Raw genomic sequence first — 16410 nt, forward strand, 5'->3', positions numbered from 1 at the left:
TGCCGAGAACGACTGGAAGTTATTTTAATTTTCTGTTAAAAAAAAATCAACCACAAATCAACCAAATTTAAATAATACACTTGACTAAAGAAACGCGTTCGGGCTTTGGTGGCCTATATAGCTATTAGTCAGAAGAGTGGAGAACGCTACTCGACCAGAAGAATAATAGAACAGAATAGATTTATTAAAATTTAAACTAGATTACTTTTCTAAACTACTCGACTAAACGTTTGTTCATAGACGATTAGTTATTAAAATACTCGCCACCCGTCTAAATTACTGGCCTAGTGTGTGACTACTACAACTAGATGGCGCAGCCGTGCACCCACCACAATAATATGTTTCCATGGTTTGTTATTTTTCGATATTGTCTATTTTATTTACTAATATTTTTTGATGACATTAATTTGGGAAATTAATTTTACAAAATAATATATACCTAACTCGAAATCAACGACTTACTTTCAACGGACACCTCGGCTTCTGTGATGATTGTGGCTGCTGCTCTATCGTGCCCGATTGAATGACACTGCCGCAACTCGTAAACGGTTTAGCGGGTCGTTCCACGTTTGCGGCACTTGTCGAAGGCCTGTGGATGAAGTAATCGTCAACCAGAAATTTAGGTATATGGGCTAGACGACGTTTCCGGTTGACGGAAGTGGACGTCTTCGACATGTCGGCTTCCATAAGACCATAGGGTCTCGGCAGTACCTAACAATATAGTGAGAAGAACATATGCATGAAACAGAACAATGCTTGTATCTCAATGTATTTGTATTAAATACAAGAGCTAACTTTAAATTTTTCTTTTCCAAATTTGATCAAAACTAGTCCTACAAAAAACAGATTTAACTAAGTCGAAATTTTAACTAAAAATGTACAATGTAACGTGTATTATTTTATTTTAAGAGTATATAATTTGCGGTATATAATGATTATTTTTATTATGAGATGTATATGTTTAAGGGGAACGGAAAGCGCTATTTATAAAGGGGCGAAGGATAGGAAATATTTGACAAAAATTGATCTAATAGCCATTTTTAATATGTCAACTAATTTTAATGTAAAAAGATATAAAGTTTTCTAGTTATAAAACGTTTAAAGTTATTTTACTCAAAGTTATGGCGAAAATTTGATAAAAAAATGGCTTTCGTGTAAGTCAGTTTCCGACGTATTTATTGGATGGATTTCAATTTTTATTTTGTTTATGAGAAGCTTACTATTTTCTCTATGGGGTCTAAAAGGCCGATTTTTTTATTTATTTTTTATTAGTATACGATTTTTGGAAGTTCATACTTAGTAAACGATTATATATTATTCAGAGAAGGATATTCAAAACTAGACATCATACGTTTTTTTTATAGATCATGTATTTGACAGATCTTTCTACGGTATTTGGAGAATTTTTTATTTTGGATCCTTTCAATTCAGGTTGAGCAAGATGTTTGGTATAAAGGCAGTTATGGTTCCAAATGGTTATTCCATTTTTTTTCTTCTTTAATGTATTTTTTTTATAGTTATGTTAGATTTAGTCGATTGAACTTAAATTTAGTTAAAAATTTAAAATGTCCTAAAAATTAATTCTCTCATTTTCAAAATATTTATTATAATGCAAAAAGTGAATGATATCAAGGTTAATTTTTATATTAAGAAAAAAACATTTTCATATGTTTGTTTTTAATGTTATGCACTAAATAAATTTAATTCATATAAGACAAAGGGGTTTATATAAATATTTTAAAACATATAAGTATTTATGTTTCATCAATTCGGAACCTATTAACATGGAACTAGCAAAAAGTAAAAAATAACGACTACCCTAATATTATAAATACACAAATTGCCTTGGAAGAAACGTGACTATTGCGAACATTTTATCCGTTTTACAAATTTTTTTTAAATATCATAAAACGTTTAATACTTTAAACGATTGTGATGAACGGCTTGATTGTGCCTAATCGAATAGTAGGTTTGCATAAATTACGTCTATGGTTATACCTGCATATTTTTACGCTTAATTACATATTATTTTTTAACAAAATTAATAACGTGCTATTATCGACGTGTAAATAAAACGATTATAATACTTCTATTATCGTGTATACGCTATATCGGTAAATACAATTTTTTTAAGTATCCAAACAATCAAATAATTATTTTAATATACAACGGTCGTCCTTGATAGCACGTGAATTTCACAATGTGTTATAGTATGTTCGGATAGATGATTGTTAATATTATTGTTCGGCATTATCCGATTACAACTTATAGACATAGCGTGTGTTTCTAGAAGAAGAATAATGTAAATTACGCGATCGAATTGGAAAAAAAAAAACAATTTTGTCAATAAAAAATATTTACCCAACTATGCTAATAAAGCACGAATGAATACAAAATATTCAAATACCAGGAATATGGATATCGGATTTGATTTGATTTTTCCGGGACTCTACACTTGGTCGGTGCTTATGACGTACGGTCATCGTTGTTAATAGGACCCACACCGAGAGCTATTTGCAGATCAAAAACAAAGTTATTATTTGTTACATATGTGTGTCACGCTACAGAAATAGGCACCGAATAATAATTGTTTGGGTTCGGAACTGCTTTGGGAGAAATAAAAAAAAAAAACAGTCTTCGCGTCGATTTATTTTCTTTTCTTTTTTTAACTTCAATTTCATTTTGTACGTACGTGCCATTGTACACGTTCGCCGTAAATAGGCACTATCTAATTGACTAATTAATTTCGACAAATTCTCGTTTTCCACAAAACGTTACAGGTGTATTGTTAGCCGTCCAATTTCGGAAATCGCTCAACTAGGTCCGACACGATAATTACTGTCGACGGGCGGAGGTGGACAAATCCGTGACAATGAGACCTAAGGTCAGGATGTCCACGAATTATGGCACACAATATCATCTGCCGGCAAGCCCAAAGTATATATATATATATCATACCAGGCCCGTCCAGTGACCACAAACAGCACACCGTTCAGCAAACACGTCTGAATAGATTTGCATTCGTCTATTGTATCCTTGTTTTTGGAAAAAATCCAACTCAACACTTTCGAGATGCTGTCGACGGGTCGTATCGCAACTCTGGTCTCTTTGCACTGCCTTCTGTACGTTTTCCAAACGGCTGGATCGTCCGGCGCAGTCCAACTACGTGAGTACCTGAAGTTTTGTAATGTTCAATTTCTAAACGCGTAATGTCGCATCATTTTGTTCGTTTTACAGCCAATGGATTCGTGACGTGCAAAAGGGCCGACCCCGAAGTGAACACTTGCATCCAACGGGCGCTACAACGGTCGATCCCCCATTTGGTCAAAGGTGAGTAACATTAATTGTTGCATCATATTTTAATTTAACCGTTTACGCATTACTTCCCCCCCCTCCCTTATGTACAACAACGCGACTCGTACGGACTTACATAAAGTAATGTCCGATTTTTTAGATGTCTATAAATAAAATGCTCATCGTTCAGCGTTGATTTTTAATAACTACAATAGGCGACATTGCGACAGCCGATGTCCAATGTGTAAACAATAATCGCTTTGTGCGACAATAAAAAGCAAAACTTAATTATTTTCCATATTATGATAAAATATTCAACTGTGTAATTATTCCACGTAAGTCGGAATGAAAAACCCATGCGCATAAGTAATGTAAACGTAATCTATGACGTTGGTCGATCATTTTTTTTAAAAATAATCTGGGCCTAATAACTCATTTAATTATTGCTTTGCGTTATTTTTCTAAACTAACATCATAATACAAACATCAATAAAAACTTTAATGTTAAAATATTTACCTTAATTTGGTATTCAAGTGTTATATAACTTTTTGCTTTTGCATCAAAACAACTATAAATGCGAAATAGGTTTTTTTTAATAGCAAATAAAATTACTCATTTAAGACTTGATTTTAAATGTACATTTTATATATTTTTTTTTAAGCTGTATGTCGTACAAATTATATATTTTACAAAATATATTGTTAAAATTAGAATAGTATTGAAAAATATTTTTTGTACTGACAACTGGTTTTCCATTAAACAATAATGTAGCTCTAAAATGTTTTAATAATATTTGCTAGTATTGTAAAAATGTCTTTCAATCATACTTTGGCAGAAAATCAAACATTGCGACAATATAAATATAACAATAATTCGTCCTAAATCTTACAAATCTCTCAATTAAAAAAATCTTTATTATCAATCTGTGTCTACAAATGGATTTCTTTCAAAAGACAAGAATTACAATTTTGTTTCAAAATAATGATTGGAAACCCGTCTTTATTCCAAAATAGACAGCAGTCCAAAACTGTATATTTAGTTAGTCTGTACAAATTGAAAACTGAAGAAGTTGAACCCTACTATTAAGTCAATTCGTTATTTATCATCTTCAAAAAATTCCCTCTCTTTAAAAAAATCTGTCCTTAGATTACTTACCTTGTAACACACAAAATGCATGACTACAATATCAATTGGCATACATTGAACGATTTCATGAGCTAACGCGATTTCAGCTGTATCGAGTTGGAAGGCATTCAATATAATGACATTTTGAGTCATAAATCCTTGTGCGACTCGCACAATTCATTCAAATTTCATAATATGTCATTTTTTTATACTTGAAAACTTTTTTGTCATTTTACATTAATATGATCTAAGCTCCAAATTGAACTTGTTTCGTGCAATTTTAATTCCAGAACTCGATCTAATACTTGAGTGAGTATATTATAATATCACTTGATTTTTCTCAATTACTTAATTAAGACCGCAGTAACTATCTGTGACTGGAGCGCAGATGCTTTAGCCATAGCATTGATTTTAAAATATACAGATATTCGGTGCTGTATACAAGAATGGTGACCGATTTCATGCGGGAATCCCTCGTAAGATCGGCAGCCGTTCTTGTGTATGTCTTGTGTTCTTGTGTACCGCTAATCTGCATATTTTGAAATCAATGGCCATAGCTAGCTTCCATGTCTTCTATACCGACCTTCAGCACTCCCGACAACAATAAACCGGTGTTGATTACGTGATCGCATTGCTGTGGTGGTTGACGCTTACGTGAGTAGAATGATGATATTAACCGAGCCCTATTGGCAAAAATCAACTTTCCTGTTTTTGGTTTTCCTCGTCCGTTTCCATCCAAACTCCCGCTGTACATAATATTATATACCTTACAATAATATGTCTTTGCACTTGACCGTGAACCGTGATGCGCATTAGGAATACACAGTATTTACTGACCATAACTATTTGAGCAAACACGCGTAGTTTAATAGGTAAATAATCAAAATTGACTTAACTTTATGACGTGTGTAAATTCCCACCATAAAAAAATAATTTTTTTTTTACTCAAAATAAATATGTTAAACCCAACGTATCCGCATCGTATTATGGTGAATAAGTTAATAGCTGTATTTTTTTTTTTTAATTTATATACACATTTTTCCAAAGATGACACTCTATTCCAAACATAATTTGTATAGACATTTTTTGTCGGTTATTGTATTATAATTTTTAGTTAAATTTTACGATTTACCGATAAAAATGAATGAACGACAACCGTATGAGAACAGAATGAAAATAACATTTCAATTTGCTCTCCTGCAAAACTGTCTTATATTAATAAGAATATATAAATATATACTTAGGTATATATTCGATTCTCATTACTCCAACTAAACACAAACCAATAATTAACAATAATAAATTATAACACAGCTGACAATAATAATATTATTCCTTAACTTTCATTGCCAATATTTTACTTTTGCGTGAAATGTAAATTTTGGTTTTTCATACAATATTCCATGTTTGACAATACGAATAAACTAAATTTCGACCAATATTATAATTTAACGGGAACATAAAATAGATTTGTTCCCAATTCGGAATTTGAGCTAAAAGAAGTTTATCTTTAATGTACTTTTTTTGCACCGTAAACAGTTTATTTTTACTATGGCGGTCGTAATCTTCATGATAATACGATGCTATTTCTATTAGGCCCATAAAAATATCTGTTACACAAGTACATTTCATTATATTGTACCACGCAGTGTACAATTTTCGAAAACAATTAATATGAGTTAACAGTTTTTACTTAAAACTTAAAAAATGTTTTTTTATAAACAATAGTCGTCGTTCAATAATTATACGTTACTGCATAATTAATTAAACCTAACAACACTCGTATTTATTTATTGTGTTAATACATTTTAATTAACTTATCTATATTATTTTTACTATTTAAATTATAAAAATACTTAGAGAGTGGCGTAATAAGACTTATTGAAATACTGCCAAGTATGTAACTAATTTATTTATTAAAAATTATAAAATAAAATATCACCCGGAAGTAACCTATGAAATAATGTAGTATAAACTGCCCATGAGAATATTACTTAATGTTATATTAAATATTAAACCAACCTTTTGTAATACTCCTATAACACGTTGCCGCGATTTGATTTTTCAAAATTAATTATACTATACATATTTTTTTTTTTTTAATTTTAGTGTTTATTTAATATTTAATTATTTTATAATATATAACAACACTAGGTACAAAAGATAGATTAAAACGTCCTTGTTTGTATTATTGTAATTGCTCTGAAACTATTTATAAATATATTTTTTTTTAGGTATTCCTCTTTTGGATCTACTGCCAATTGAACCATTATTCATCACGCACATGGATATCAACCAATCGAGCGGTCCGTTAATAATCAAATTAAACTTCAAAGATTTAAACATACACAGATTGAGTTCCGTTAAGATAATATCGTTGAAGTTAGTAATTTTATCTTTTTTGTATTCCATTGTCACTTTGAATCAGTCTTCACACAGAGTTTACTTCAACTTTCAGGTCAGATATTGATAAATTTACATTCAATATCAAAGCGGATTTCGACGAGCCGCTGGTAATAGACGCTTTGTATAAAGTTCAAGGTAAAATCATTATCTTGCCAATTAGAGGCGAAGGAAGAAGCAATTTGACTTTAAGTATGACACATTAATGAATATGTCAAAGTACAGCCATAATATATAACTATCTATTTTACAGCTGGGGTAAAGGCAACGATAGAAGCCAGAGGAAAGCCAATTATGAAAAACAACGAGAAATACATGGAGCTGGACTACTTAAACTTGAAATTCAGTACTTCACATTTACACGTTAAATTAGACAATCTATTTAACGGAGATAAATTCTTAGGTTTGTTAACTGTATACAGTAGTATATTCGACATTAGCATAATAAATTAGAAAATACTACAACGTCGTTAACCTTACAGGAAACAACATGAATCAGTATTTAAACCGTAACTGGAGAGACATTTTGAAGGAAGTCCAACCTGACGTCGAAGCTACACTCGGAAGTGCGTTCCAGTCGATCGGTCACCAATTTTTCTCAAAATTACCATACAACCAAATATTTAGATAGTTAAAAATGTTCTTAACGTTGAGCATTTATATTGTATTTTTTATTATTTATTTATTTTACCATTTGAAAATGTTACCAGCATATTTAAATAAAATGTTGTTTTAAGATAATTTAAATATTATTTTTTGTCATTTCTACTTACCAACGATACCAAAAGTTATTACTGAGTAGAGCTTACTATAATACGAGTTAGTATTAATAGTTGAGTAGGAAAACATTTGTCAATCAAAAAAAGTCCAGTTTTAGTAAAAAATTAATCATTTTTTATTTAAATTTAATACAATTTGTAAGATATATGTACGGAGTCTAACAAGCTTTTATAAATATCAATACCAAAAATGACGCATTTTAGGTGAATAATGTTTGTTATAATTATAAAGAAAAATAACTATTGACGCTGGTATATAAAGACTAAAGCAGTTGCTGTACTTTTATAAACATATTTTAATAAATTCATATTATGCATGCATAGGTATAATCAGTGTTGTTTTTAAATGCAGATAAATATTTTTAAAAAAACTGCAAGTGATGACAATCTCAATGCGTTGTATATAAACGTGTACCTGTGCAAAATACATATATACTATATACATCTATCTAATGTGCACAGATATAAATAATACTTAACTTCACTCTTCTTGTCGCCCTAAACTTTAAACTTTAATAACTTTAAAAGTAATTATTCGAAACTGATTATCGACTAGTCGATATTTTCAGCAAATAATTTTTTTTTTTTAAGTTAATTAAATATAGTGATGTTATAAATATGATATTTGTCTATATATTATATATATTGTTGATACCATGGCGTTGACGAAAAATACCATAACGTGCTCGACAAATAATAATTTTAAAATAGTGCCTGACTTTTTATGTGTAGGCAACATGGCCAACGCGGGACGTGATGTAGTAGTGAGATGCCTGGCGCATTAGTGTGATAAAATAATGAGGATTTATGAGCTGCCCAAAAGGACTAAATATAGACAATCCGGGATCAATTTAAAGGCAATTATTTTATAAACGAATTGCCTATACTTTACTCCTTTATAAATAAGTGATGTGGCGTCACATATTTAAATAATTTTTAAATATTAGGTACTTAGTATGTGTATCTGAAATTAAATAGTATCAGTATTTCTTTTCAAATATTAATTTTTAACCATAATGATAACCAGGCAATCAGTTGACAGAAAGAAAAGTCTATCTTCAGAGGGGGTAGTTATGGTTTGAACGTAGGCTGCAGTAACTATACGCAGTGTGGTTGTACAATAATATTATTTTGCAACAATACCAGCACAAAAATAAACACCTGCGTAGTGCATACATGTGTAAAAACTACTAAATAGTTCTAAAATCCACGAATATCAACACATGCAAGTACATAGTATTTGTAACACGTTCTACGATAATTATTACAACAACAATGTTGTTTTTTTGAATAACAGTTGTTTGTCTTGCTATAACTATAACACCAACCCAACAAAACATAGTATTCATTATTTAGACACAAAATAACTATATTATGACAATTCCTTTAAACAATTCTTGACTATTTTCGAGTGCAAATAAAAGTATTTAAAATACACGTAGAAACATATTTCATAAATTATCCAAATACTCAATTTGAAAGTATTTTAAATGTATTCTAATTATTAAATAACAATTTAAATACAATTACTCAAGTACTTGACAATTAATAAAATTGTTAAATCTGTTTAACATAAATAAAAACACATCATACTCGTAAGTACCGCCTATTGTGATTTTTGGTCTGCGATACGGTTGATCCCCTTAGTTCGACCCAAGTATATGTAGACGAAGCCATAAACAAAAAATTACCAAAATTATTAATTTTTTATAATTTATTATTTGACTGTTTAAGTAACAACGATTATTTAATTAATAACAAAATTATTTGTTATTAATTATTATGAGTTAACACAATTTATTTAATGTTAATGATTTCTTTTTATTTGTTATTTTTTATTAATTATTGGTTCGATTTTCTTAACACAATATTATTATAACATCTAAGGTAAAAAAAAAACAATAAAAAAAGATGAAAGTTTGACCAACTCTCTGTACATTGACCGATAGGCGTTAATCACCGGTTTACCGTATATTCAGATACCGACAGTTTATCGATCGTACGTCCAGTGTTACAGAAAAACCGGTACCAAAATAGGCGGTAAGCCCATAAGTTATGACCCATTATTCCGGTAAACTTTAAAATTTATTACCATTTGTTACCGTAAAACACCACTAACCTTGCCAGTTACCGGCGGCCGGCAACCGGTAAGTTGGCTTAGTGAATCCGATTAAATTAGGTTAGGTAAAATAGATTAAAATCGGGCAACCGGCAGTAGATAAGAACGTGTACGAACATCGATAATGTGAATACATTATCGATATTCGAATGTCTATCGATAGCTGAATATAATCTCTACCGTCGTATATCGATAGTCTGCAGACGAATCATTACCGACGGCGTCCAACAGCCGGGCCGACAGGGGGGTCGCGTCGCCCGTAGACGCGGTACGCCGCCGGTAACGTCCACCCCGCGCAAAAACCTAACCTCATTCTGTGCACGCTGACGATTTTACGGCGACCGATGATAATAATTAATAGTTCACCGCGCTGCTGTCTGTCACGATACAATTACACGCCGGTCGCAGACAGTCGATACTCCAGTAACCGTTTGGCGATGAGGCAATCCCAGTCGTCTGCTATCGTCGCCATTGCACCGTTAAACCATAAATATTATCATAATAATAATAATAGCGACAATAATAATATTATCATACTTCGTACAATACTAACGGCGGGCCGCTAGCTAAATCCAGCGGCAGTTTTCCAACACCAAAGCCACCGCCGACCATCAGTTATTAAAGGTAAGTGTACCATGTTTTTGCCTCTCCGATAAACTTACCAATCGATCATGATCGATAAATTGATCACGCGGTAACTATCACATTTAAATTGATAACACGGCCGGTTATGATAATTATTAGGTATAAATTATAATCTATGTTAGTGCAATCAAATTATTATATTATTGTTTACAAATTCAGGATTTTACTATGATAGACCTTCTCCGACCTCAAATGGGCCACGACCGATTGATAACACAAAATAAAATGTATAATCGCGAAATCGAAAAAAGTTAATTTTGCTTTAACGAAAATAATAATATCAAGTTATATGCCACGTTAAACGAAGGTGTTACACCGACATGTCTAATCACGGCACCTAAATCATAATAGGTTTTTTTTACAAGTTGGCGACCGAAATATTTCGGGAAGTTTTTTTTCCTCTATTCAGCGTTATACGATATGCGGTAAACCAAACAAATATAAGTTTGTTTTTTTTAAGAAGAAATGTGCACACGAGGTCCGATTAGAGAGATATTTTGTTATTGTTATTGCACAACGGCAACACGTGCCTCGCTCGTATGGTAGGTGGCTTAGCGTCGGCGCAGTCCAACGCACTCGTTTAATGCACATCACAGAAGTTAATATTCTTAATTTTTTAATGTAAATATCAAATTGTTTTATTTTTTTTAAATAATTCTATTTTAAAAATTCTAACCACATTCCCATCTGAAACCCACATCTTGACATTTACATGATAGAAAATTAGTAATTACATCGCATAACCAGACGGTTAACAACAGGTACTTTTGAGTACATCACCGATAGTCGCTTTAAAAATAGTTGGGTCGTCTAAAACTATATTTGGACTCCGAATAGTGAGACTTGTAAGTAGTCCGATCGTTAAGACGCTTGTAAATAATAATAATTAACACAGTCAAACACACACGCACACACTAAACAAACCCGGGAAATGGGTCTATTCGATTTGAATTTTTAATGTCATTCGTTTTGTTTAATCTAGACGAAAACTTAAAAAAAAAAAATACTGTTGTTTTTAGCACTTAGTTACTCTTTTTAAAGTTCTAAAAATAGCCACAGGAATAATTATTTGTCATTTGATAAGAATATTTTATTTTGTTGAAATTTTTATTATTAATTTTTGCCTAAAATAGAGGTTTTTTAATTTATTTTTCAAATAAAATAGATTTCGACCCGTTTTAAATTTCTGAAATTTTTATCATAAAATCAGAGACTTATATCAAATCTTTTCGTCTAATAACGAGAGTGGGCCGAGATTTATTTCTATTTTTTTTATTAATAAAGAACATTTTTCCCGGGCGGTCACCCACCCTGGATCAAGCAGCAACACAGCTTAACCTCATGTCGCGTGGCAGCTGAGGTGCCCACTGCGTCCACACTATGCCCATGTATTTTTTTAAATGTTATTCGTAAGGAACATTTTTCACTTTTTACTCTCAAAATACGAGACATTTTTTTTGTTTTTTTTTATTTTAATTAAGAAAACTGAATTTTTTTTTTTTTTAATTATACAATTTGTAATATATTTAACTACATTAAGATATATAATAAATCAATATATTGAGACAGTAGACTTGATAGAAGGGGCCAGCCAGTGCTGGTATTTCATGGCGTGTGAAATCGTAGATCAGTCAACTAATTTACTAATAGGTCGCAACACCACGTTCGCTTTAGGCGCCTTCTGGGATAGTATGGACGGATAGATCAGAGATCAGGGAGTTTTGAATGGTTGAATGTTTTGTAGTGAAGGCGCTTGTAGAATATTTTGGCAGTTTTTTGAACTGTTGAGATGGAGAGCTCATTATGGTGGGTATCATAAAACATCAAAATTATAAGAACAAATCTATAAAGCTATTTAACGTACGAAATTTATTTGCCGGAAATAATTCAAATGTTTTACTTTTAGTGGATGCAAAAATCATATCATAAAAAAAAGAGTTTTAATGTTACACATGACCATAACAAAGGTGAAAACAGGTTGTCCTAAGACGCTCACTTCGAATTCGCTTGAATGCTCTTTATTGTTTCCATTAGAGTGAGTTAGGCCTATAGAGTATACGCTGTTCACCCTATTTTAAACACAATACACTAGTATAGGGGAGATCAGCGTGCGTATAACGTGTGACATAATATTATTCCATATATTATAATTTTACTCTGACGAGGGTTCAAAATACACGGTCGATGTTACTCGCATTACACATTACACATTTCATGATACAATTTCAATCGTTATTATAACGATTAGGAGAACTATGTCAACTTAAATATTATGTACCGGTGTGTTAGTAAACTAATACATGTGTTTACCTTTAAAACAGCATGTCATCATAAATAAGTTTATTTTTTTCTAGTATGTAATCAAAATTAAATTTGTTATTTTAGCTTATTATAACAATATTTATATCAATTATTATGATTAGTTAAGATAATAATACAATATAATATATCAAGATAATAGGACGAAGATTTACTTATTTCGTTAACTCCAATTCGACACGCAGAGCGTTATTTCGACAATTCGTAAAATGTAAACAATATAATATCGATAATAACTATTATTGTTACAAATTATGCCTTAATGTACTCCTAATCGGACACAGTAAATTGTTTTGTCGATAAAAAAATATATTAGGTATTTGATTTTCATTAAATCGTGTTAAAAAATCTACAACCCAATTTTATCTCGTTAAAATATTATTATATGTTATCACATTAATCAGCAGATTTATTTCCGGCAAAGTTTGTATCACATAATTATCAATAATATATTTAATGAATACTAATGATACCTAATTGACAACTAATTGATAAACGTGAGTAGTTCTTATCCTATATCAGTAAAGTGATCCTATATTGTGTTGTGTTGTGGCACGTGCTAGGTGGGAATTAGAAATTATTCAAAACCGTCTTTTTAAAAGCATAATAATTAAGGGCTCGAATAAATTTCCGGACAAAAATCAGATTTTACTCGCTAACTAAAAAAAAAATGTCCAAAACTATTATTGTTTTTCAGAATCGGACAAATCGTCTTACACATTAAAAAAAAAAAAAAATAGTTTACCGAGTTTTTCTTTTCGAAACAAATAAGAACATATAATTTTCATTGTCACCTTGATAAGAATAGTAATAATGTTTTTTTATACTACCGACAATACGTGTACAACATTAACATGCCGACACTAGAAATGAGGTGTCTGTGTAATGTTGTATGTAAAATGACACTATAGTATATTGGTTTTCGTACACGTGCCATGTCGCCGATATTGTGATCTCTAACAAATAGTAATAATAACAATAATCATAATTTACATTATTACTATTGGGAGCAATACTTTTGACCCGGTTAGGTATTTATTGTTTACGATCCTACTAGGCCCCGGACACTGATAAAAATTAACACGGGCTGGATACTTATCACAAAAAAAACGCGGCCGCCATCTTCTTAATGTTACACCACTATAATCTTATATCAATACATTATCATTCTTAGTTGTGTATAAATATTATAAAATATGTTTAATACTAAATAGACTTGACTAAGTGGCCGTCATTTTTATGTTAACATTGAAAGTGACCATTCTGCTTTTATCTATGCTGTGATTCTATACAGTGCAAAATTATTTGACATGTGACGCAGTGTTGCACGGAATACATTCGTTGAGAAAAAATAAGCTATAAAAAATATAGTTACTGCAACTTGCAAGTAAATTACTTACTCGGAGACCAAATTCTTACACTCATCGGACTTTCTTAAAATACTTTTTCCATAAACGTGTTACTTTGTAATTTATTCTTCTACAACACTGCGCTAATAAGTGCATAACATATAAAACGAAATCGTATGGTATAAATAAATAAACGCTACTGGTAATAAATATTAAGGTTATAGTATTTATGTAACAAATTGTATTCAATAATTACAGCCTAATTTTTTGATACATGATATATCATCACACCAATTAGTTTTATATAAAAAAAAACTAGCTTATCGCCTTGCTGTATTCAATTTTTAATTAATTCGTCAATTAAATGTTATTATAGTATTTTGTTTAAAATTGTCTTATGATTTAAATAGATGGCTTTAATTGAAAATTCCCAAAATCATTTATAATGGTGGCATTTATTAACGATCTTTAAATCACCTCGATAACTTAACTAAAAATTATAGTGCCGCGTCCTTGACCGTTTAATGCATTTAGTTTATGTACTCGTCAATGTATAGATCAACATTATGTCGATTGGTGTAAGTAAATGTGTTGTTCGAATTAAATTCCTCAAGTAATTATTGACGTTTAAATTATTACTATTAAGTATTAATTAATTATTTATCTAATCTACGAAAAACACACACATAAACTCTACTTGTAAGCGTTAAGTCGGACGTCACGCATCCAAATTAACCATTTACAAATGCTCAATAAGACTAGGAATTTTAAAGTTTTTTTCCCCGAAAACTTATTGAAAACGATCGGTTTTCGACCAAAAAGCCTTACAAAATACAGACTACTCGGGGTGCATCGATCTCTACTATGTAAACAAGTACGAGTTTGTTGGCTTCTTCAATCGGTTTTGTTGAAAATCAATTTTTATTTTCGTATTTTTGAAAAATTATGACGTTTTAATAATTAAAAAATTTGAAATTTATTTGTTTAATTACCAAAATCTTCTATATTTATTATTAAAATTTGTTTCCAGCAAAAGAGGCCAATAAACTACTATTTTGAGTTTTTAATTACTTTAAATCTGACCTTTATAAGTAGTTTTTTTTATCTAAAACCCAATCTAATAGATACTGGAAAATTTATTATATAGCTTTTGTAATTAATCTGAAAAAACGACATTGTTAAAATAAGTTCAACCCATGTTTGCTCTTATAAGACTGTAGACTGTAAAAACTTTAATAGAAACAATTCTGGTTTTAAAATTTAACAAAAGAAGAAAAAAAGTTCGTTTTGTTAAAACTTTGTTCTTGGTACTTATACAATAATGTTGATTTGTATAATACAAATGTCACAATTAATTTGTAGCCAAAAATCATAAGCTTAATAAAAATAACAAGAGTTTATTATGACTTTTTTCTTCAAACATCTTTTAACTTGATACTTTATATAAGTATGCTTACCTAGTTTTAAAAATAGTAACTTACTCAAAAATTCAACACACTTTTCTCCCCACCTAAAATCACTGTACATACAATTCTGAACTACCTATATAAAAATTAAACAACGGGACATGCATAGGCTTTTAACTTAATCGAACTTTAGCAGTCTGGTTTCTGCGTAATATTATATTGTTATTGGTACTTTTTTGTAAGTGAATCGCAACTGTATCTAATTACAGTCTCTAAAAGAAGTAATGATAAAATCATTATTTAAACCGGTTATCATAATTAATAACAACCGGTTTTTAATTTTTAGGCAGACTTTGTTATTATTGAACATTTAAAACTCACGTTTTTCGAATAAGGTCAGTACTTCCCGTTTCGTAAAAAAATTCATGCCGCTTAGAAAATTTAACAAATTGTGTATGTCAAACGAGTAAAAAAGAATAGGAAATTTTTCGCTGTTGTAATAAGAATACAATGCACTTCCTTACTGGTTCTTACTGCTGAGTATGTACTATTTATAAATTACTTACTGGGTTATAACTCATAAACAATTGAATTTATTACAGATTCAGACTGAACTCTCTAGGAATATGCAACGTTTTGAGAATCCGTGTATTTACTATAATTGACAGTTGACGCTATTTTTTTAAATTATATTTAAATAATTTAATGAGTTGTAGACGTATCACTTATCCGTTACAAGCTTTTAGATTAATTAAACAAATGTGTTAATATTTTATCTTGAGTGATTCTGTGTCAAATTAAATGTAGTACTTACATTAGAAAGTATAAACAATAATGTAACATAGAATTTTTAATAGATTCATATGCGGTATGGTATAATAGTGGAGTGCGCTATAGGTCATAAAGTCAAAGTATACCCTTATCTTTTACTTATCTAAAAAAACTACCTTATCGTCTTACTAAACAATTA

The 16410-nt window shown here is 30.5% G+C and overlaps 2 protein-coding genes across 4 annotated transcripts in view; both read left to right on the forward strand.

The window, feature by feature from the left end:
- The window catches only part of LOC126847372 (Y+L amino acid transporter 2), a 234813-nt gene that overhangs the window by 208953 nt on the left and 9450 nt on the right, over positions 1–16410 (forward strand). Inside the window, exon 1 of one of the 3 annotated variants that reach the window (XM_050587534.1) lies at positions 10055–10345. The exons of the other annotated variants lie outside the window; for them this stretch is intronic. The gene's annotated coding sequence lies outside the window, so the exon portion shown is untranslated. Of the gene's footprint in view, positions 1–10054; positions 10346–16410 lie in introns of those variants that run through there. 3 annotated transcript variants of the gene reach the window in all.
- Positions 2977–7525, forward strand: LOC126847377 (protein takeout-like). Its single transcript, XM_050587548.1, has 6 exons — positions 2977–3166; positions 3238–3330; positions 6655–6802; positions 6879–7015; positions 7077–7226; positions 7306–7525. The coding sequence occupies exons 1-6, from the start codon at positions 3073–3075 to the stop codon at positions 7452–7454; spliced, it is 771 nt and encodes a 256-aa protein (XP_050443505.1). The 5' UTR covers positions 2977–3072; the 3' UTR covers positions 7455–7525.

The sequence above is a fragment of the Adelges cooleyi genome, unplaced genomic scaffold (genome assembly GCF_023614345.1).
Source record: "Adelges cooleyi isolate 19-005CV unplaced genomic scaffold, UGA_ACOO_1.1 ACOO_flye_CR_arks_rails_tigmint_CR_PRNA_108, whole genome shotgun sequence".
In the NCBI taxonomy this organism is placed as follows: domain Eukaryota; kingdom Metazoa; phylum Arthropoda; class Insecta; order Hemiptera; family Adelgidae; genus Adelges; species Adelges cooleyi.

Bases quoted from the DNA above. Each gene is read 5' to 3' on its own strand.
- LOC126847377 (XM_050587548.1), top strand. From the start codon at position 3,073: ATGCTGTCGACGGGTCGTATCGCAACTCTGGTCTCTTTGCACTGCCTT. The intron at 3,331-6,654 runs GTGAGTAACATT...ATTTTTTTTTAG, and splicing joins GATCCCCCATTTGGTCAAAG to GTATTCCTCTTTTGGATCTA. The intron at 7,016-7,076 runs GTATGACACATT...TCTATTTTACAG, and splicing joins AAGAAGCAATTTGACTTTAA to CTGGGGTAAAGGCAACGATA.